The sequence below is a fragment of the Uranotaenia lowii genome, chromosome 1 (assembly GCF_029784155.1).
Source record: "Uranotaenia lowii strain MFRU-FL chromosome 1, ASM2978415v1, whole genome shotgun sequence".
Classification (NCBI taxonomy): Eukaryota; Metazoa; Arthropoda; class Insecta; order Diptera; family Culicidae; genus Uranotaenia; species Uranotaenia lowii.
Window position 1 is genome coordinate 24,280,966 of NC_073691.1, and position 24,857 is coordinate 24,305,822.

General features: G+C 35.9%; 1 protein-coding gene across 1 annotated transcript; it reads left to right on the forward strand.

Annotated features, from left to right (window-relative positions):
- Positions 1–19,133: 19,133 nt before the first annotated feature.
- Positions 19,134–24,437, forward strand: LOC129758539 (uncharacterized). Its single transcript, XM_055756063.1, has one exon. It carries the CDS (start codon positions 19,134–19,136, stop codon positions 24,435–24,437), a length of 5,304 nt encoding a protein of 1,767 aa, XP_055612038.1.
- The last annotated feature ends 420 nt before the right edge of the window (positions 24,438–24,857 follow it).

The window sequence follows — 24,857 nt, forward strand, 5'->3', positions numbered from 1 at the left end:
TTTTTTGTCTAGTTTTGTTTTCAATAGTTTTGACCGATTTTTTTTAATTTTTTGTCACATTTTTCTTTATTTTTTTCATAATTTTGTCAGATTTTTCAAATTTATGCCATATTTTTGTCATAATTTTCAATATTTTTGTCAGAGTTTCGTAATTTGCTTGGTCATAATATTGTCATAATTTTTCATAATTTTGTTATATTTTTGTCATTGATTGGTTAAATTTTTTTTTCATGCGATTTTCAGTCATTCACAATATTTTACAGTTGAGCGAAAGTCGCCATATTGGATTTTAAGATGGTGTATTATATAGCGTCAGACAGCGAAATTCGACTTCTACTAATTGAATACTTTCTCCTTATACCCATATTGAGGGTGTTTCATGCGGTTTTCAGTGATTTAAAGCATTTGGAAGTTGGGCAGAAGCCGCCCCGTCTTGGATTTCAAAATGGCGTCAAAAATCTTTTTTCTACAAGATTCTGGCACCGTGCATTCATTTCCTTCAAATTCCACTTCAATCCGCCTGCGGTCTTAATTATTTCCACTGTCCTGAATCCTTTCTACGTGGTTTTCCGGAGTTAACGAGATTTTACGCGCTTTTCCTGCGCTAAAGCGGATGTTTTTTTTGCGTGGAACATCATAATCGAAATTTCCAATTTTGGACTTTTTACAAATTTTCCGGATTTTCCATTGATGTTCTTTTATTTCAGGAAAAATAGAAAGCATGCATCATTTTGACTGAGTCGATTTTGTTTTATTTTAATTTCTCAAATATTCGTTTTGGCATTGAAAAACAATCAATTCAACTGACATCACTGCTGGTACCTAGCGAGGTAATGCCTGACTACTTTTTTGCAAGCAATATCTCGCTACGCAACAGCAGTGATGTCAGTTGAATTGTTTGTTTTTCAATGCCAAAATACATACACATTTTCACTAGTTTACTATTTTGCTTAATGGGATACGAGTTACGGTTTTCGACAAAATTGTTCAGCGTAAAATTTTCTTTCAAGAATTTATAAGCTCAGTTCCACAGAAGAAACAAAAAAAAAGGTTCATTTTTCAGTACAAAATATTCAATTTTCCCATACAAACCTAACACGGTGATACGAAACACAAAACGAAGGACTTAAAGAAAAAAAACAGTAACACTAATTTTTGCATGGACAGAAAGTAGAGGTTTTCCCGGTTTATTTCCACAAAAAATTAATATATTTGGTCGGTGACTCTCCATACAAATTTTTTTTTTTGGAAAATTTCGGAATTCGAAATTATCAAGGCTATTCGGAGTGATCAAAAAATTAATATGTTTCATGTGTTTTTTTATAATTTCAGAGATGCTAATTCTCTCAGCTTTTACTTTCAATGTTTTTAAATTGAACTGGTAGCTTAACAATCTTATCAAAAAACTTTTAAAAAATTTTTAAATTATTTCAAACTAGGAACAAATCTATTAAAGCAAAGAAAATTGCTTAAAAAATATCTTCTAATCTTTAAATTTTTCAATTCAGCTGGCAAATCCTATAGGCAGTCTGAGAGGATCAAATTATCTGAAATTATTATAATTATCTGGAATAATTTGAATGCACATATGAATCCATTGGAATCCATTATATTTAGATTTTCTGATTGTGGAAACACTGGAGGGTATTTTATTTAAAAAAAAAAGCTTAATCAGAGAAGAAAATCAGTTAATACTAGAACTATAACTTTTTTGTGATAACGCTTATCCTGAACTATTCCAGATCGCATCACGATAAGCGTTTGTTTTAATTCAAGCTTTGAAAAAATTGAGAAAATCAATATTCAAAAGTAAACGATCCGTTAAAAACATTTTTTTTTATGAGAAATAAGTGTTTATACTTTTCCTGAGTAAAATGTCTTAAAATTTAATTCGCACTTCAGATTCAATGCAAGTCGCAATAGCAGTTTAATCTGGCTTAAATTTTGCATGTTACTTTCTTTTGGTACAACGATCATTATATCCCTGACGTGTTTTATTAAACGTTTTATTTTTATTTTTAGGGCTAATTTTAGTAACCCTGCTGTACACTGCGATTCTTCAATTTTATTCAAACAGCTAGCATTTCTGTCAAGGTTAAATATCTTAGCTTCTAGAGTTTTCAACCTACTATATTATTAAAATAACCTCTTAAATTCTTTGTTTTGAATTGAATTTAATTTTTTTTTAGGATTTTGATAATGGATGAATCTAGTCAAAAACTATAATAAAAACCTCTAGAAATCATTGGTTTGAATCAACCATAGAAAACTAAAAAAATTAAAATGCAAAAATCTGGTCTAAAACCGACGATGAAATTGAAATTTCGTTTCGTTTTGTTGATTACTAATTCAAAAATATTAACAGTATTTCAATTCTAACGCAAAAAATTAGATCAAATGATTGATAGAAAATTGATTCTCCTTCAATATGGGAAAAAGTAATTTGAAATTTATGTGAAGATGTACGGGTTTCAGTGCAATTACTTTTACTGTTAGCTAAATTTATTTCAAATTCATATTTTAAATATTATTTTATATTTCAAATTGTGGTCTGCTGAGATTTGTTTGAATTTAATCTGAGATAAAAGAAATTTAAAAACACCATAAACGAGTGGTATCACCAAAAATTTGTTTTTTGTTCTCAAATGGGTAGCCATATGCATCTGGGCAAACAGGAATTACTTCAAAGAACGAGTTTGAAAAACAAAAAAGATTTTTAAAATCAAGAATGTTGGACTGTTGTTATTCATGTATTTTAAAATTTTATTTCACCAGAATTAGTTTTCAAAGATATACACATATGAATTCAAATTCAAATTACATTTGGATAACACCAATTATAACAAGGATATTCCAATAAACAATTTTTAAATAAAATTTTCAATCCAAATCACTAATCTTTGCAGGCGTTAGAATTTTTTATGTTTCAGAGTGACAAAAACTAAAAAAAAAGTTGTTAAAGGAAAACATTGCTATTCTGTTGTACAGGAATAATTTAGATAAGAAAATTTATAAATATGGACTACAAATCTTCAAAAAAAAAACAAAGCGTATGGGGACTCACCGACCAAATATTTTAATTTGCCTGAAAATGACTCAGAAAAGGCTTAATTAAATAATCAATAATAATAATTAATAATCCTGAAAAAATTACAGTAATTTTTTTTTCTTTCAAACATCTTCTAGAAACACACCGTGCTAAAAGATCAAATTTATTCATGTAAACGTACTTGAAATTTCTGCCAAAACTAATGGATAAGTTTTGAAGCAAAACGAAGCTTTTAAGACCCCACAGTTTGAGAAATTCAAAAATGAAGCCAAATGGACTCAGTCTACTGGATCATATTCATCACAGTGATAGGTGTTTCCTCTAAACGTTAGGTTGGACAGTTGAAAAACGTTATTCTTTCTTATTAACCCTGATTTCTCAAAATGCGCCCCACTAATTAAGCCGTCTGTTTTATCGCTGGAGAGGAAGTACATTTGTAGCAACGTTGAAAATTTTGTTAGGATAATTTTTTGAGGCAAAAAGCAGTATGACAGAATCAAGGAAGAATAAAATTATATTGTTTGCCAGCGAAATGAGTTTTTTTTAACAATTTTTGGCCTTTTTGGGACCAAAGAAGGCTCTACTTAGGTCCAAAGTAGGGCCACTCATTCTAGAAAAATGGCGTTTAACAAAAGTCACTTCCTCCTACTAAAACGTTATATCTTTAGATTGAATGTGGTGTATTTATTTATTAAAATAGTTATTGAAAAAAAAGCCTGAAAAAAACAAAGTTTCTGGGAACATTTCCGGCAAATTTTGTAAATTTACAAATTTTGTTTCGATTTCAAAATTAGCAATTGTTAGCTCATATAGTCAAGGTAAAATATTAGACAAATGTCTTAAGAACATCAACATTTGAAGACCGCTCCAAGGTGATAAGATATATGTATAATAATCAGGGATCTTAATTGGCGCCCCTAGGCCACTTCTCAAACCCGACCAATTTTAACCCTCCATTCAAGGCGTCTCACCCACTATTCACACCATTCACACCAGCAAGTGCAACACTCCAGGTTCGTTCAATTTTTTCCGGTGCTCGACCGTTGAAGATTTTGTTTTCATTTCAATTCCAATAAGTAGATATAGGATAGGAATATAATTATGTCTGTTGAGCTCAGTTTCCACTGTGCCGTGCGAGTCACGTCATTTTTGCAACAGTAGCTCTAGCTTGGCTAGCAGAAGCATCAGGTTGCAAGTTTTATGATGCACTTATACACTTGGTACTGCCACTGATTTTCCGCGCTGGGTAGTTTAGAATGCAGTTTATGCTTGCTGAAGCTAAATGCAGTTCTAGAACTAGCCGGCTGGCCGGCGACTGTTTAGACTGTTAAGCAGCCGTGGAGTTCGATGATTCCTGCTGAACTGCTGATGAAGTTTTTCTGAGTGTCAGCTTGAAGTATTACATACCGGGAAGTTGCCGGCACGCCATTTGAGACCTGCACACGAAGCTCGGATGGGATGAAAGCGAGTAACTTGGCGACAATAAACAGCTTGGCAAGTTCATGTGCCTGTCTAGTTTAGTAGGCATGGCCGTAGGAACGGGGGGGGTTTTGGGGGTTAAACCCCCCCCCATGAGAGTCCAAAAAAGCAAGCGAGGTATTCTACTCAACACTCAAAATTTTAAATTAATAATCAAATTATGATAATAGAGTAAAGTTATTCTAGAGTAACAATCAGATTAAAAACTAATGCCAAATCCTTAAAAACCAATCCCAAGTGCCGAATTCTGATGCAGTTATTCAAAACTTTCTCACGTGTTTATAGAAATTTATTTAAACTTTGAATTGAACCCATTTTGGACGTTCTGGTTCTGTTTTCCATAAACAAAATTGTAATTCTTTTTTCGTTTTATGATTCTGTATCCAGTTTAAGATTCTTGATTTTCGGTTCGAATAATTATAAGAAGTTAGAAATGAAAAGCTGCTTTGAAATTCTGGTTCAAGTTTGGTTTTGCATTTCATATCGAATTTGAATCATGTTTTTCTAAAATCATATCCATTTTCAATATTTTGATCATAGTTTTCCGAAAAAAAGAAGAATTTTGTTTTATATTCAAATTCGAAGTTCTTAAACTTAGTTCTTGTTCTTACACAAAATTTATGCATTTAAAACATCTAAATGGCGTTTTCTTTGTACATTCCAGAAATCGTATAGAAAATCAAAGTTCAATTTTTGAATTCAGGTTCAGAATTCAGATTCAATATTCAGAAACGCTCTATTTTGTTAAAGAGTTTTTTAATCAACATAAAATTGTTGAGGAATTCAAGAGAACATATACCAAAAAATTTGTTTTTCAATTTCATTTCCTGTTTTCAAATTTTTAATCATAATTTATTTGTACACAGTTTGAGTTAATTTTCTAAGTTTTGTATTATGGAAAATATCTCAGATATAATTTTAAAAATCATCAATAGGATTTTCTTTATGGGATTGATTTTTTATGAAAAAAAATTACTGATAAAGAAACTGAACCTGATCTCAACCTAAAAAATCTGCACGAAATTCTATATCTTCTCGGAGTATTGTTTAACCCTCCAAAGCCGTTCGGGTCAATATGATCCGAAGCGCAGATTAAAACAATCTTAATCGTCATTTCAATATACTGAAGAACTGAGATTTTTTAGAGGCCAAGAATGTTCTATGAAAATGATGATTAAACTAAAGAAAAAAAACTAAAATTTGAGTTTAGGAAATCGGGTCATTGAGAAATGAGATACAGCGAAGCAAAGACAAAATTGGATGTCTTTGTTTTAAGTACGATTTTTTTTTCTACCGAAAAATCCGGGATGGAGGTCGAAAAGTACATTGGACCCTCACATATTAATACATCGCTGAATAGATGTATCTTGGACAATACAAAAAATCAAAGAAGCACTTAAATACTGGAAAGCTGTCAGAAATTGTAAGCAATTTAAAAATAAAATTGTTTGTTGGAACTTTCATCATTCGGATCATTCGGCAAAATCGGTCAACATTTGCGTCCACGGGAATAATTGATTGAATATTGATATTGCAGTTTCTTTAAAGCCTAATTTCAAACTAAAATCATGAATTTAGTTCAAGTTTGCATCAATCCAATTTGATGCAAAAAAAAGTTATTTATTTACATCAAAGGTTAGAATCTTGGAATTTGCGAAAAAATTAGGAAGCTTGGGCTTTATAAAGTATAGAATAAGTTTTTTGTATTAAGTAATTGAAGGCTACCCTTAAAAGAACTTATTTTATGCTCAAATCAAATAAGGCCATTGGAGCCAAAGGGGTATAAGTGCACAAAAGCTTATTTCGAGAAAACAAGCTTTTAAATTGATGTGTTTGACCATTTTCCATATATTTTTCGAGAATCTGTATTTTTCTTTCTAATGTAAAAGTATGTAAAAAAAAATCAAAAATTCCAAAAAAATCATTAAATGTAGCTTGTAGTGTGAAGAATCGTTTCGCATCATTAACTCAAAATCGACTATTTTGTTACTTATATGCCTTTGGCTCTGAGAGCCTCATATAAGTCTGATCTACCAGACTTTTTTAAAGGATTTTAACTATTGCTGAATGAAAATTCCATATTAAAAAGTACTTAAAATGAATAATCAAAAGTTACAAACATTATTATTGAGTTTAATTAGTGACACTTTATCATCTTTGTGGTTTTAGTGTCATAGTTACAAACATAATTTTTTTTAATTTTTTTATTCGTGCATTATTTGGCAAAAATCATAGGTAAAAATAATTTTCCAAAACCCCCCCCATGAGTCGGTTCTTCCTACGGCCCTGTTAGTAGGTGTTTATTTTGAACTCGATGATTCAGTTTAAAAATACGTTATGAAAAGAACAACACCACTTAACACTATATCAACTGGTAATGGGACCAGACAAGAACATTCCAAATGCCCGGTAGTCAATTGTAAAAATTATCATAAATTGCCGCTCATCAAACATTGTTCATGTTTGAAGTGGCTGGAAAAATACTGGAAAGGCAACAGCGGGAAAACAAAAAAAAATGTAGCCCGCATAAATGCAAGTTGCTCTTCGTCCAGTCTTCGTCGCGACCAGTCAGTCAGGCATTCAGACCACAACAACAGCCATCAGCAGCCAAGATAAATATAAATGAAAGAACTTGAAGTATCATCATGTTAACACGTCTGAACACACGATAGCCTTTTAAGTATGTGGCGTTGAAACAATCCATCTTCTCCCCTCTTCTCTTCGCTTCGCGGGTGAGGGGCGCGAAAATGTAGAGTATAGTTATTTATATCCCTTCAACGGTTCTCCCGGCTCTTGGGCCTTCTTATGGCAAGTGCCATAGTGAGTGAGTGTAACTACTTGAGAGCTCCATTCGGTTTGGCTTCGCCTGGCATATTTGCGAATACGTTGTTCCGGTATTTATTTACATTCTGCTGCTGATTGGCGTATAATATTATTGTGGCTGACTGACTGGTGGCGCGGAACCGGTAAGCCAAGCCTGTGTTTATTGGTTTTCCTCTTTTTCTCGCTGATCAACATGCTAAAGCACAGGTGCAAGTGTTTATGTTTTGCGTGGAAGGAATCAATTAGCGGGCAAACCTTTAGTACAGCTAGGGAATGGAAATTTTTCGTTGTTGCCATTAATTGTGGATAGAACTTGAATCCCTTAAAGGATTAACCTTCTATCCTTCTATAATTTTCAACATTTGAACTATTGTCAATCAAAGAATATTCGTTTTTCTTAGTCGATATGGCCGTAAAACAATCTTTAGCAATTTAGAAGCAATATTTGATAATATATTTATCACTTTTGAGGCCAAAATAGAATGTAGAGGCAGTTAGTATAACTTATAAGCTAGTAACACACTCCTCATATATAGTTAATGTATAGTTGGTCGAAATTTTTCACAAATCATAAATTTTCAGATCAGAATTCAGGTGAATGGGATTTTCATCCTTTTTGGATTATTCATCGACAAAAAATACATAGTGAGAATCGAACTCACTGCAACATCTCATCTCGGCTTGCCAGTCCGATACCTTACCCAATGCACCATCTGAGTCGGTTAGCAAACGAAAGTATATTGTCATAATTCTTCTACCCTTTCGTCTGCCGTTTGGCCGGTGTTTTTTTTCATCCTCCTTTGTCTTTGATGGGAAAGGGATCAGAATGTGAAAGGAATGGGGTGGAAATGTGAAACTAAAAACTGTTTTCTATTGCCGGCCGATTTACATACACCCGCACAGCTCATCTTGGCTGGCCGTTTTTGACCGTCGATTGGAAACAAAGAATGTTTTTTTTCTAATGCCGGTTAACATACACACACAGTGCTCGGTACATCATTCGACATATCTTTGCTGGCTGATTGTTTCCATCCTGTTTTATTTGGTTTCTTTCAGACATAGATATGCTTGCGGTTGTGCTGGGAGGACAATGCCAGTTATTAGAAAGCTTGTTAATGCCGGTTCGGCATAAAATCTTAAACCGATAAATCCACCTCCAAAGAAGTTCATTATTGGAGTAAAGTCTGATTGGTGAGTGTAGGTACCTACATAACTCAAACGAAAATCTTGTTAATTTAAGTTCAAGTCCATTCGGTTTAAAGTCATTTTCAAATTGTTTGCCGGATTTGCAGTAACTTTAAATAACTTCCCATCATTTCCATCATCATAAGGCTGATATGAACCACTGTTAATGAGGCACAGTATCGCATATAGTGTGGAAAAAACTAGCTAAGGTACTTCGGCTGGCTTGAACCCACAATCCATTGTATCTCAGTTTTCGGATCGCTCGATGCCCTGTCGAGCCCTCCATTAATCCCCTTTTATAGAGTTAAGCTATGTTTTTTCAGAATCAATTGGATAAATTCATTTTTATTTTCAGCGAAGCTATCTGGTAATGTTTTGTTCACATGAGCTAATTTTTGTGATGTCCTTCCAAGTGGTTTCTGAGATAGCGTCCAATGAAAAAAAAATTTCGATCCCAATTTTTGTGTTGCCCAATCTATAATACATACTATGGACAATCCTTTTTTTCAAATCAAGGCTATTTTTTTATTACGTTTTCTGTTTCTGAAGCTTAACCTTCAAAATAACTCAATTTTATTTTTATTTCGTCGAAATTATAACGAATTCCGCCGATTGCCCTCCTTCGGCACAAAAGCAATATATTTGACTTTTTATCACTCCTTCACAGTTTTTATGTAATGGTAAAATTCCAGATCCAACTGATGCAGAGATTTGAGACTTATTGAAACGCTATGCAAGGAAAACAGTCGCATTTGGAGGCAGTTTTTTTTCGTATCATTATTCATTCATCGAGTCATTCGTTAGCCTCCTCAAGCACTAGACATCAAATTTTTCTAATATTTCTCCTCGTGTATTTCCGAAAAATACAGGCGAGACTTATCAACGAAAAGTTTCTGGCTGGAAACCTGCCATGAATAGTACGTTTTGCTGTCCATTATGAACTTTTTCAAAAAATCTCCCCACTAGCAAATATTTTGCGCACGATTTGACCACCGTATTTTGTTTATTTTATCGGTGGGCAGCTTTTCTAATTTGTAGAAATTATATCAAGCCTGTTTAGTCATCTAGACGATTCAATCAAAAAACATATCTTTTTTTATCACTTTCATTATAGATATTTTCAGATTGAGCTTGAAAACACCTATCAAATTCCTTAACTTCGTGGAATCAATCATCTTAACAATCGAAAGATTCCCTTTAATGCAACCACGGTATAAGAAAAGTTCAGACACCGATATTTTATTTTTTTTTTTTGTCAATCGAAAACGCTTACTGAAGAAGATAGTAAGTCGCTATCGAAATACCGGTATCTGAACTTTTCTTATGCCGTGGTTGAATTAAAGGGAATCTTTTGATTGCTTTGATTCAGTAGAATTATTCAACCAAGTAGGCTCACAACACATAATAGAGCAAAACAATATATTTCCAGGTGAATTAAGTAAAAAAAATTTATAATTATTAATTTATTTCATAATAAGAATTTTGTAAATATATATATTTTTAAATTGAACTCCAGATTTTTCAAAGAACGAAATCTTCAAAATTAACCCAAACTTTATTTTATATTTGGGATTTCTTTTGGTTTGTGGTTGAAAACTGACTCTGATTGAATATAAAATTTTAATTTTGATTCCTGAATCAAAATTATGAAACTACGAACTCCTGCTATTTGAATCCTTAATAAAATTCTCACATGATATTTTGGTCTTGACTTTAACTTAACTTCAGGCTGAATCTGAATCTGAATTTTGATTTTTTTTTTTTAAATTCTGAGTCTGAATCCTGCCTTTTGAACTTTTTACAAGCTCAAATCTGAATTCCAAATTGGAAAACGATTTTTGAGTCCAAGTTCCTTATAATAATTCCTGTTAATTATTAACCAAAATGCGCCAAAAAGTACCCTTAACCGGAAATCTCTTATTTGAATTCTTAATTTCTAGATTTAAATCTGAAATCATTCTTCAGTTATTTATTCGAAATTCTACTTGTGTATTTAAATGAAAAGTGCAAATATTGACACTGTTTCAATTGTTGATCACCATTATAAAACTTTTGTATGTTCCGATTCTGTATATAAGTTAGAAATAAAATGTTCAAATCCAAATATGATTTTCTTATGAGTTTATTCATAATCAAGAAAAGGATTTCATATTTTGCATTTCGATTTAGAATTTTGATTGAGATGACTCTTGATTTTGAATTATGTACTTAAATTAAATTCTTTGGTTAAGATTACATTTACCAAGTCTTGAACGAAATATTTATTCAGTTTCAAATTTGTTATCATAATCCTTGAGTGCCCTATTTTGATTCCTACAAATAAAAGTTTAAAATAAATTGAGTTGTTTTCAAATAAACAAATGGATTGTCAAATTTTCTTTCGAAAATTAAATTTTCATTGAAATTTAGTAAATCAAGAAAGAATCTTTAAAACGTAAAATTTTCAAAGAAAAAAATATTTTTTTACTTGAGATTGCGAAATTCAAGCTCCATTCCTAGAATTCACTTGCAATGATATTTTATTGACCTTAACCAAGTTTTACAATGATCATTGCCTTTCGTGAATTTGATATTTTCAGATTATAAAAAAAAAACTTCCAAAAAATATAGCAAGTTCTTAAATTGCTAGACTTATTTTCTGATAAAACTTAATTAAAATTAAAAATATACCGATCTAGATTCGATTAAATCCTTAGCAAAATTGCCATCGAGTACTTCTTCACTAAAATATTCACATATAATCGACAATTTTTGTAAAAAGATTTACTTAAAACGTCGTAAACACATTTTTAACTTGCAACAAGAGTTTAATTTTCAATACAGAAAAATACAAATGTTTTAAGTGAACTGAAAATTTTTTTTTAATGCATCTGGTAGCCTATGACCAAACTAGTTTTGAATCTTGAACTGATTTTTTTTTTATTTTAAGGGAGAAAAAATGGCATAATCGCCACTTTAAGATGAACGCTAATTTAACCATAGAAAACAGCTATAATTTGTGAGTTACTTCATTGTTTCGTGTTCAGACACTAAAAAAGTCTATTACCAAACGGGCTAAAACTTGAAAAAGTGGATAAAACTTTAAAAATAAAATTGTTTACCAAAAGCTGAAAATCAGTCACTGTACGGGAATAATGAGAACCACTCACTGGGGCAGTATAAGCACCATTAAGCGGGGCATGATGAGCATTAGGGATGAATCATCCAACAGGATGAAAATCCCAGAAAAATATGGACGATGAGCATTGTCTACCGTAGAATCTAGAAGCGAATTCAACTCGATGAAGTCAACTGAATTATAGAGCTGCAGCTTGACTAGATTCATCTGACGATTTGGCCTATTGGTTAGGTGTCGGAGAGGTAATCAGTGAACTCGAGTTCGATTCCTGGTCGAAGTGATTTTTTTTTTCATTTACCATTGATGCAATTGCACTAAACGATGAGTCACACAAAGCAATAACAGAAAAATTCACACACTCGTACGTTATGTTTCTGGAGCTTCATTTGGCGGATGATGCTTCAATCCGTATTGAAAAATAACTCGATTCTACCCACATTAGGAATACTCATGGAAGATCGAAATCCAGGAGCACACTGCTTTCTAGCATATGAGCTCACAACGTAACAATTTATTCAATCATGGGAACGTACTGTTTGGTTTGGTTCCACGTTTCCACCTTCCTGTGGTCCAGCTGTCTTTGTATGGAATACTGCACAGTGGGCCCGGCCAAGTTAAGATGAGAAGTAAATGTACTTTTACTACACAGAAATGACAGAAATAACAACTTAAGTCGTTTACAATGGTGCTGCGAATCGCAATTCCAACTGCATAGTGAAAAGATCGTATAAAATGTCGTCTGAAGTCAGTTTAAATCGGATATGATAGAAAGTCCGCTTTTCTTTTTTTAAATTTTGAAATCATTTTGCTCCCACGCAAGAAAATCATCGTCACGTTCTCTCTGCAACTAGCAGTGCATCCAGATGACTGTAGATCAGATGGGAATTGAATAATATTGATCAATGAGAGTACTGGAAAATATATTATCGTTGGCAACGATTTGAAGGCTATGAGAGCAAAATCTTGCGCTTTCTTGCGGATAGGGCCCAATTGGTGTAGTTTTTGTCGCTTTAAAAAGAAATGCAATTTTTGTATGTACATGGCCTCCACCTTGGTAGGTAAATGCAGTTTTTTCACTTTTATACGATCATTGTATAATGTATATGGAACGTACATCAAAACAGCATAAGAATATAGCTACAAAAATGTTTGCTGGGAAACTGCTTTGCATAGCCAAGGAATTGTTAATTTATAGAACTTTGGCAAAAATTTGAGACACCTTCTTAAACGTAAAGAAAATAGAAGGTAGAATAACATGTCTGAAAAGAAACTAGATGTGATATGAAATCTATTTTTTGTAATCGAACATGTCAACAAATATTAATTCAAAATAAACCAGAAGCTGCATCAAATTTTCATTTCATTTTGATAACACTCAAAATTTATTTTTTGATCCAATTGAACAAGTCTGTTTATGAATATCCATCGCCTGTAACTTCAAACAAATAAAAACTCCGAACCGTAACAAGCGTAACCTACATGAGATCGGTTTTTCTTTGATCCCACGAGCATAAGTAAGTATGTAAGATGGATATCGAACAAAAATGCCTTCTAATTTCAAACTGTTCCCGGAAAGGCCTTCGGCGGGCAACGGGGAAGAAAATCTCTTCTTTTCCCCCGCCGAATCCCCAACCCGGAAGAAAGCTGATCCATAATTAGGCGGATTATGCACACATTCAATTAATGGTTGTCGCGTGCCGGCGGCGGCGGCTTCAATGGTTTTCTACAAGTATTATAGATATCGACCTACTAACTCTGTGCGTGAAGGTTTGGTTGAAGTTGAAAGGAAAACGCATATATCCAGGACGTGGAGTATGTTATTGAAGTGTTGTTGTTCAGCTATTCATTAATGCTTGGATTCTCTTCTTCTCAGAATGGAGCGGCTGAAAATTTTTCTGAATAATAAGTACCACCCCAGCAAAAATGGGTACAGCACATTTCCCTACCAACATACTGTTCGGTTGCAGAATTCGGATGGTTGAAATGTTACATTAAATTGAGCCGGGCAACCGGAAATGTTTCTGACAGAAAGTCAGTCCAGTCGGGCCCGGGAAAATGTATCGCCGCGAATCGTAGCAGCTTCAAAATAGACTGGAATATGCCTTGCGGAACCCGAATCAATCATCCTGGACCGGCTGACCGGCTGACCTGGACTGGACTCGGCAGAGGAAAATAGCCAGATTGAATGTTAAATGCTGTCCGTTTTCATCCCGATTGGAGTTGAGGTCGAGGGCCCCCCACCAGTATGAAATGGATAACATTGGAGGAAATCGGATGCTGTTTCCCATTAATGGTCAAAAGCTGGCCAGATGTCAGGATGCTCAATGAAGTCGAAGCCGGTCGCGAGATTGATGTTCCGGAAAACGGCAAAAAACACAATGTGAAAGTAGTTCCTTGAATAACTTTAAACCATTAAATTGAATGAATTTTATTCAAAATGTTCCGGTGTACTGTTTTTTCACTTCTTAGCTTACATTCCCTTTTAGGAGGCAAACATTTAATCATTCTTGAAAAGTTGGTGATATGAAGCCCCATATCGATGAAAGATGGACTTTCAGGCTGTCGGCTGGAGGAAAAGTAATCATGATAGTTGGTCTTCAATTGAATCCTCCGCCTTCTCCTTCAACTTTCCCGATGGGTATAACTTCCATGATTACCTCTGGTGGGTTTTGAAAAGTTCTACTACTGCTACTAGACCTACGAGAACCTTAATCCTGAGCCCTAGCTTTAGTTGCTTCAGCTTCGCCTACGCCTAAGCTACGCGTATAGCTGCCTGCCATTGACGGAGCTTTCCGGGAAACAGTCGTGCGGTGGAAGTTGTGTGTGTTCTTGTTACCATCACCATCATAATCATCAAAGCGAAGGAAGGAAGATGGCGGCAAGGAGAAATAATAAGCTCCGTAGGAAATCCACCCCACCCCGGAGAGGATCATGGTTATCATGTTTCACAACTTTTAATCGAAATTCGAACGCGTTTAACGATTCCTGCCGCTGCCGCCTGTGGGTGATTTGGGTACTAACTAGGCTAGCTTTATCAAGGCTTGAATGTAGTGCATTAGAACTGGTACCTAGTTGATATAAGCTTGATTTAATGATAGGATAATTTGAAAGAATGTAGACTAGGTATCCACCAGAATTAACTAACGATTTTTAAATGATTGGATTTTTTTTTTGTAAGATCAAAACACAAAATTGATTCCACAGATCTACATACATGAGGATAACAATGGTTGTATAGGAAAAAAATCATGACAGAATCTTAAAAACCGACCATATACATTTTGTAGATTGGCCCAAAAAAACTTCTGTGCAAAATTTCAGCTGATTCGGACTTGACTAAAGGGTGCCTCAAATGGCTCAAAGTTTTGGTTTTCTCACCCTCAAAAATCATCTAAGAAAGGACGACTAAAGGAAATCCGCAAAATCGAAATTTTAATTTCGATGCAGAATGACCTAGAAATGCATGAAACTTCGGGATCTAACGTTATCTTGAAAAAAAAAAAGGGTCAAAACACGACTTACTGGGACTCGGATAATCGACCAGTTTTCCAAAACCAACTTCCAACCAAAGTCCCAGTCGATTTTTAGCGAATAAAAATTTCGGGATAACACCAGATCTAGACGTATCATGCATTTCTAAGTAATTTGGCATCAAAATTTACATTTTGATTTTCCGGATCTCCATGGCCCCCGCCCCCTTTGGTGATTTTTGTAATTTTAATTTCGAATTTTAACAAAAAAAAAGTTCGAGATAACATCAGATCCATACATACATCTAAAGACTGAGAATATAAATTATTATGTTCTTTTCTCGATTTCAAAACCGCTTGTGGCCTAAAATGCTTCCATTTTGGTTAAAACGAGAGACAACATTTATACAAACTTTAAAAATAAGATGAAGGTACCTACTCGGGTTTTGATTTGAAATAAAACGAAAAAAGTTTTGGAGTTTCTTTTTGAATATTTTGTTCTCACGCGATGCGGATAAAGTTCCGGAATAGAAGCTTACATTTTTTGTAATTTTTGTAGATTAAGTCATTTTAAAAAATTTTGTCATTTTTTGACATTTAAGTATTTTTAGTAATTTCTTGTAATTTTGGATTTTTTTTAAGATTTGGAATTTTAAACTATTTTGTCAATTTTGTAATTTTAGTCGTTTTTCTCATTTTTGTCATTTTTGTCATTCTGTCCTTTTTGTCATTTTTGTCATTTTTGACGTTTTTCTCAATTTTGTCTTTTTTGCCATATGTGTCATTTTGATCATTTTGGTCATTTTTGTCATTTTTGCCATTTTTGTCTTTTTTGTCATTTTTATCATTTTTGTCATTTTTATCATTTTGGTCATTTTTGTCATTTTTGTCATTTTTGTCATTTTTGTCATTTTTGCCATTTTTGTCATTTTTGTCATTTTTGTCATTTTTGTCGTTTTCGTAATTTTCGTCATTTTTGTCATTTTTGTCATTTCTGGCATTTTTGACATTTTTGTCATTGCTGTCATTTTTGTCAATTTTGTCATTTTTGTCATATTTGTCATTTTTATCATTTTTGTCATTTTTGTCATTTTTGTCATTTTTGTCATTTTTGTCATTTTTGAGATTTTTGTGATTTTTGTGGTTTTTTGTAATTTTCGTCATTTTTTGTCATTTTTGTAATTTTTATCATTTTTGTCATTTTTGTAATTTGGTCATTTTAGTCAATTCGGCCAGTTTGGTCATTTTGGTCGTTTTTGCCATTTTTTAATTTTGGTCATTTTTGTCATTTCTGTCGTTTCTGTCATTTTTGTCATTTTTGTCATTTTTGTCATATTTGTCGTATTTGAAATTTGGTCAATTTGGTCATATTGGTCTATTGTCATTTTTTTCATTTTTTTTATTCTTGTTATTCTTGTCACTTTTGTCATTTTTGTCATTTTTGTCATTTTTGTCATTTTTGTCATTTTTGTCATTTTTGTGGTTTCTGTCATTATTGTTATTTTTTACTTTTTTGTCATTTTTGTCATTTTTTGAAATTTCATCATTTTTGTCATTTTCGTCTTTATTGTCATTTTTGTCATTTTTGTCATTTGTGTCATTTTTGACATTTATGTCATTTTTGTCATTTTTGTTATTTTTGTCATTTTTGTCATTTTTGTCATTTTTGTCATTTTTATCATTTTTGTCATTCTTGTCATTTTTGTAATTTTTGGCATTTTTGTCATTTATGTCATTTTTGTCATTTTTTGTCATTTTTGTCATTTTTGCCATTTAAGTCGTTTTTGTCATTTTTGTTATTTTTGTCATTTTTGTGATTTTTGTCATTCTTGCATTTTTGCCATTTTTGTCATTTTTGTCATTTTTGTCATATTTGTCATTTTTGAAATTTGGTCAATTAGGTCAGTTTGGTCATTTTTGTCATTTTTGTCATTTTTGTCATTTTAGACATTTTTGACATTTTAGTCATTTTTGTCATTTTAATCATTTTAGTCATTTAAGTCATTTTTGACATTTCTTTCATTTTTGTAATTTTTTCCATTTTTGTCATTTTCTTTTTTATTTTGATCATTTTTATCATTTTTGTCATTTAAGTTATTTTTGTCATTTTTGTAATTTAAGTCATTTTTGTAATTTTTGTCTGTTTTTCTTTTTTTTTGTTATTTTTGTAATTTTTGTAATTTTTGATAATTTTTTAAATTGTTGCCATTTTTGTGATTTTTGTCATTTTTGTCATTTTTTTCATTTTTGCCATTATTGTCATTTTTGTCGATTTTGTCGTTTTCGTCATTTTTGGTTATTTTTGTCATTTTTGTCATTTTTGTCATTCTTGCATTTTTGTCATTTTTGTCATATTTGTCATTTTTGAAATTTGGTCATTTTGGTCTGTTGGAGTCAAAAAGCGATCACCTCACCCTGATTGATTATCCCCCAAATGGTTTTGGAAATTGTGCTGCGTAGATACAAACCTGTCGTGGTCAGCTAGCGATGGCAGTTACAAACAATCGTTTTAGTGGGAGCAATTTTTCTCCCTCCCAAATAGTGGATCAAATTTCGAGAGGATCATCATTATTACCGTCAGTAACGATCAATTGGAGCCATCAATGATGCCGCGGGCTCTCAAGGCTCTTGCTACGGGAGAATTTCTGGCAAAGGTTACATAAGAGGGAGCAGTGAGTGGTCAAATGGGGATTCTAGCGTAGGCTTAGTTGTAGAGTCAGTACTCGTTCGATCACCAATTAGCACGGTCATGTATATTCATGTTTAGTTTAAGTAAACTCCATGTAATATAAGTTCAAAGTCAATATACTTGTTTTAATTAAAGTTGTGTTTTTGGAACCAAACCATACGCGTTTATCTGTTCTGTGCATGCGAAAGAAGAAGGACCATTGAAGCCCACCGATTACTTGCCTAGACCATAGTTGGGATTGTGGAACGCGAAATAGTCTATCGAAGGAATTAAAAATCTTAGGCCACCTCCCAACATTGGTCCTTCGAACCGGATATGAGGAACCACGGGGCAGTAAATTGACGTGCCAATACCTTATACCAAGGGCCATTGTGGTTTTGTTGGAACTTGGCGCCATTACGTTTGGAGTTGGAGGGAAGGCTCGCCATTGCATGCCGGCGTCCTAATTAGCCATCTTGCACGAACCACATTTCCACATCATTGTTAGAAATTTACAAAATCGATTGGATGGACGAAGCTGATTATCGAAATACTGGATAGGCATCGTGTTACTTTTGTCAGGTAAAATATAAGACACAGATTACCAGTATATGTTCAGCCACAGTTCAGGACCCCGCTAACACATTATTCTTTTGCGTGCACGTGGTTCAAACTACTCGAGGAACGATTTTCCGGATAACCGCAGAAACCATTGTTTCTGGGTTCTGGGTTCGAACGAATACATCCTAATCACAATACGGAGGAACGTAGAGGACTAACTTGGCAGAACCAAATACTGACAGGCCGGCCGCCTGTTTTTCCAGCTCGGTTAACGCATCGGACTACAAGGAAAATCACAAATCGGTTTTGGCAAAATTCCGACCACACAACACCGGTACCATACGAAAAAAGGATTATCTACCAATCACCAAGAAGTCGACCACATTAGAAGAAGAGGCAGCGCAGGAAAAGGTTTCTCAGGTAAATAACCTTAGAATAGTGTATGTTCTACCGTCGCTTGGGCACAGTTAATACACCCCTTTTAAATAAAAATTTGTATCCTCTTCGAATTACTACCTACGCATTCCCTGAGAATCAACCGTTCGCCAGAACGACTATCTCAATTTGCGACATTTCACCTCGGAGACGTTCTGTCTTTTGGGCGTTTGGACATTGAGTATCACCATAAGTGAAGCATTGCGGATAACAACAACCTGAAGTGCCCCTGATTTTTTTGTTGAGGTAAATTACTGCAGTATATGTTTGGCCGAAGCTGGACGTATTTAGTGGCTTACTACATCCCTACCCATCTCTACTACTGCATTACGGTTACGCAACGTCATGCCGGGCTCAAGAACTACGAAGAAGGAAGACCCATCACTGAGGCACCTGACGGTGAAATGTTCCAACATCCAGGCATCCCTACAGGACATTTTCCGATTTGTGGAGGATTTTACGGACGATACCATGACGGAGATGATCGAGGTGCGGCTTACAAGGTTGGACGAGCTGTGGGAAGGTTTCGAAAATGTGATGATAGATATTCAATCACACGAGGAACATGTTGAGGAAGATAATCCAAATATTGAGCGGAAAAGACGAGAGTTTAGTAATCTTTATTATCAAGCAAAGGCTTTCATGTTGAGCAAGGTTAAGGATCGTACCGTACCGAATAGTTCTGGACAGTTGCCTAGGGGATTAGATTCGACAATTCAAGAAACACATGACCATATTAGACTACCTCAAATCAAGTTACCTTCCTTCTCAGGTGATATTGATGAATGGCTCGGGTTTAGAGATCTGTTTATTTCCTTAATTCATGTTAAACCAGAACTTCCAGATATTGAAAAGTTCTATTATCTGAAAGGATGCTTGCAAGGAGAAGCCAGGGCCCTACTAGATCCTATTCAAGTATCACAAGCTAATTATCAGGTAGCATGGGACACACTCGTCAATCGGTACAGTAATAGTAAGCTATTAAAGAGAAGACAGATTAGCTCCCTGTTTGGCCTACCCACGATGCACAAGGAATCGGTGACGGAGCTCCAGTCCCTTTTAGATGGATTCGAGAGAATAGTTCACACTCTTGACCAGGTGGTTCATGTTAACGATTATAAAGATTTGTTGTTGGTTAATTTCCTCACTGCACGTCTGGATCATGTAACTCGTCGATCTTGGGAAGAGCATTCCTCAACAGAAGAACAGGATACCATAGAAGATTTAATCAGTTTTCTCCATCGACGTATTAGGATCCTGGAATCGCTTCCGCCGAAAGTGATAGAATCTAAAGGAGTTAATCAAAATTCTACAAATAGATCAAGGCCCACTTTACTTAGAACGAGTTACGCTACTGCACAGTCAATTGGAATTCAATGTGCGTTATGTAAGGAGGATCATCTTTTGCATCAATGCTCCGATTTTAGACATCTTCCAGTAAACGAACGAGATGCGTTTTTGAAAAGTCATTCGTTGTGCCGGAATTGCTTTAGAATTGGTCACCATGCTAAGGAATGCCAGTCAAGATTCTCGTGTAGAATCTGTAAAGGGCGACACCATACGCTCGTATGCTTCAAAACCAACCGGCAGGATGGAGTTCTGGAGGATTCCCAGGTTAGGATCAGCAACACGTCATCAGCTACGGAGGAGGCTGAAGAATCAAACCCGTCTTTTGAAGTGACTACCACGGCGACTACAAGCACTACCGTTTCTAATTGCAACGCTTATAACACTTCACGAATTTTATTAGCGACTGCAGTGGTGTTGATTGAGGATGACATAGGCTGTCAGGTTCCGGCTCGAGCGCTCCTGGATTCGGGTTCGGAAAGTAACTTCATTACAGAAACATTAAGTCAAAGGATTAACTTGTCACGCGAAAGGGTTCAAATTTCCGTGTCTGGAATTGGTCAAGCCTCTTTAAAGGTGAAGCAAAGAGTGCACGCTGTTATCAAGTCTAAAAACTCTAACTTCAACAAGCCAATGAGTTTTCTTGTGCTTCCAAGGGTAACAGCGAATCTACCAACTACTACAATCAACACAAGGGAATGGAAAATACCAGACGGATTTAAACTGGCAGATCCGTCATTTTTCGAATCCAAGTCGGTCGACATCGTTCTTGGAATCGAGGCATTTTTTGAATATTTTGAGACTGGCCGTAGAATTTCCTTAGGGGATGGCATGCCGGCACTTACAGAGTCTGTATTTGGATGGATCGTTAGTGGAGGGCTCGCGGATCCAAGTCAATCACTAAAACTTAATTGCCACGTTTCTATGGAAGCGAAATTGGAAGAAATTCTCACACGATTCTGGGCTGCAGAAGAAGTTGGAACCAGCCGGAAATACTCACCAGAGGAACAACGTTGTGAAGATATGTTCCGGGAATCCATAAAGCGTAATGGAGAGGGCCGTTATATAGTGTCACTTCCAAAAATTACCAACATTTGGGGCCAATTAGGAAGCTCGAAGGATATTGCCTTGAGACGTTTACATTCCACCGAGAGACGATTAGCAAGAAACGAAGAACTTCGAAAACAATATCTTTTGTTTATGGCCGAATACGAAATGTTAGGGCATATGCAAGAAATTATTCCCCAGGAGGTTAGTTCAGTTAAGCGATGTTATTTACCACACCACCCTGTTATTAAAGAGGACAGCACAACTACCCGATTAAGAGTGGTTTTTGATGCATCCTGCAAAACTTCTTCAGGATGTTCACTGAACGATCTTCTACTTACTGGCCCTGTCATTCAGGATGATTTAAGAGAAATTATACTCCGATGCCGAACGAAACAGATATTAGTAGTAGCAGACGTGGAGAAAATGTTTCGACAGGTGCTGGTCAACCCTAAGGATAGGCCGTTGCAAACCATTCTATGGCGCGCCTCTCCATTAAACGAAGTTAAAACGTATGAACTGAACACAATTACTTACGGGACGAAGGCCGCGCCCTTCCTGGCAACAAGGGTTCTGAAGCAATTGGCGTTAGATGAAAGGCATCGATTTCCGTTGGCAGCGAAAGCATATTTGGAGGATACTTACATGGATGACGTTATTACGGGGGCGGACGACGCTGAGACAGCACTCGAGCTGAGGATTCAGCTGGAAAAAGCTGCTACTTGCGGTGGATTCCGTCTCCGAAAATTCGCTTCGAACGCTAAACAAATTTTGGAGAGTGTGTCTAAGGAAAACCTGGCAATTTTGGATTCATCGATACATCTCGACGCAGATCCATCGGTGAAAACTCTTGGGTTATCTTGGCTACCCAACTCAGATGTTCTCATGTTTCGTTTCAATGTACCTGTGCTTCCTGAACACGAAACTTTAACCAAACGTCGTATTTTATCGGTTATTGCCACGCTTTTTGACCCATTGGGATTACTTGGTGCAGCAATAACCAAGGCAAAGATATTGATGCAGCAGCTCTGGACTCTTAAAGATGAATGCGGAAATAGGTTGGGCTGGGATCAACCTGTGCCTTCTACGGTGGGTGAGATTTGGAGGAACTACTACTATCAGCTACCTGTTTTCAATCAGATCCAGGTGAACCGTTGCGTTATTTTGCCTAATGCAATTACAGTGGAATTTCATTGCTTTTCGGACGCGTCAGAGCGAGCGTTCGGTGGTTGTATTTATGTTCGGAGTTTCGATGCCCAAGGCGCGGTTAAAATTCAGTTGTTGTCGTCTAAATCAAAGGTAGCACCATTAAAATGCCAGAGCATTCCGCGCTTAGAGCTATGTGGAGCGCTGCTAGTTGCTGAACTCGAGGAGAAGGTGAGAAAAGCGGTAAAAATCCAAACCATCGGCACTATTTTTTGGACAGACTCGACCTGCGTGTTGAGATGGATTCAAGCTCCACCACTGACGTGGACTACCTTTGTAGCCAACAGAGTATCAAAAATTCAAACTCTAACAAACGGATGTGAATGGCGACATGTATCAGGCTTAGACAATCCGGCAGATCTAATCTCAAGAGGAATATCACCTACAAACATAGTGGATAATCATTTCTGGTGGAACGGACCAGCATGGTTGAAGGAAAACAGGGAACAGTGGCCAACTTCATCAGATGATATTCCAGCAGACGTTGGAAATGACGAGCTACGACGCACAACAGTTGCTGCAACAGGATCGAGCTACGCTGACTTCAATGAATGGTTTTTTGGGAAATTCTCTAGTTATTTTGAAATGATTAGGAAAACGGCATATTTATTACGCTTTATGAAACTGATTCAAAAAAAATTAGAAGGTGAACCTAATGCATTTCTGTCCAGCGCTGAAATAAAAGAAGCTGAAAGAGTTTTGATTCATCGAGTTCAACAGGAAACGTTTGCGGCGGAAATTACAGCACTAAGGAAAAACGAAGATGTCTCCTCAAAATCTCCGTTGAAATGGTTTCGCCCGTTTTTAGACGAGGATGGATTGGTTCGTTTAGGTGGTCGTTTGAAAAATTCTTCCGAAATTGCCGGTTTCAAAAATCCAGTGATCCTACCTGCAAGACATATCATCACCCGATTAATTTTTGAGCATTATCATCTTCGCCTTATGCATGCCGGACCTCAGCTCCTTCTTGCATCGGTTCGCCAAAAATTCTGGCCACTAGGCGGCAGAAGCGTTGCCAAGCAAATAGTGCATAAATGCATCAAGTGTTTCCGGTCAAGGCCTACGCCCATTCAACAGCTGATGGGAGACTTACCAGCGGTCCGTGTAACGGAGTCCCGACCATTCGCAAATACAGGTGTGGACTATTTTGGGCCAATGTACACTAGACCAGCTCCCCGTCGCCCAGCGGTCAAGGCCTACGTAGCTATCTTTATATGCATGTGCACAAAGGCTGTCCACATGGAGCTCGTGACGGATCTGTCTACCGATTGTTTCATTAAGGCTTTGCAACGGTTCATTTCTAGGCGCGGATTTTGTTCACAAATCTTTTCAGATAATGGAACCAATTTTGTTGGCGCAAGAAACAAATTTGTAGAGTTGCAGCGTCTGTTAAAAAATAAAACGCATCATGAAAAGGTTTCCAAGGAATGCTCAAGGCTGATGATTCAGTGGCACTTTAGTCCTCCTGCCTCTCCGCATTTTGGGGGGCTTTGGGAGGCTGCGGTTCGGTCGGCAAAGAAACATTTGTTGATTGTGATTGGCGAAACCCCTCTTCCACCAGAAGATTTATCAACACTCGTAATTCAAGCTGAAGCTTGCCTAAACTCACGCCCGATTATGCCGTTGAAGGATGATCCGACTGATTTGGAACCGCTAACTCCGGCTCACTTTATCATTGGTACTAGTTTGCAGGATTTGCCCGAAGAAGATATGGAAGCATGCCCTGATAATCGTCTCAGCCATTTTCAGTTGATATGTAAAAAGAAACAGTTATTTTGGAAACGATGGCATCACGAATATCTTAGCCTGCTGCAAGGAAGAAACAAACGTTGGAAGTCTCCTGTAAAGGTCGAAGTTGGACGGTTAGTTGTTGTTTGTGATGAGCGTACTGCGCCCTGCAACTGGAGGATGGGCAGGATAGAAGAGGTGTACCCTGGGTCCGATGGCACTGTACGTGTGGTGAAATTAAAAACGGCATCTGGATCAATTACACGAGAGGCCGAGAAGGTTTGCGTTTTACCAATCTACAGTGATAGTGAATCCCAATAATTTCAACAATTCAAAAATATCAAATTGTACGTCGAAGAGGATACTTTGTTTCTTTTCAGAAATTTCTGGAAATTTCAGGGTGGGTGAGAATGTTGGAGTCAAAAAGCGATCACCTCACCCTGATTGATTATCCCCCAAATGGTTTTGGAAATTGTGCTGCGTAGATACAAACCTGTCGTGGTCAGCTAGCGATGGCAGTTACAAACAATCGTTTTAGTGGGAGCAATTTTTCTCCCTCCCAAATAGTGGATCAAATTTCGAGAGGATCATCATTATTACCGTCAGTAACGATCAATTGGAGCCATCAATGATGCCGCGGGCTCTCAAGGCTCTTGCTACGGGAGAATTTCTGGCAAAGGTTACATAAGAGGGAGCAGTGAGTGGTCAAATGGGGATTCTAGCGTAGGCTTAGTTGTAGAG

Coding starts and splice junctions, on each gene's coding strand:
- LOC129758539 (XM_055756063.1), top strand. CDS start 19,134: ATGCCGGGCTCAAGAACTACGAAGAAGGAAGACCCATCACTGAGGCAC.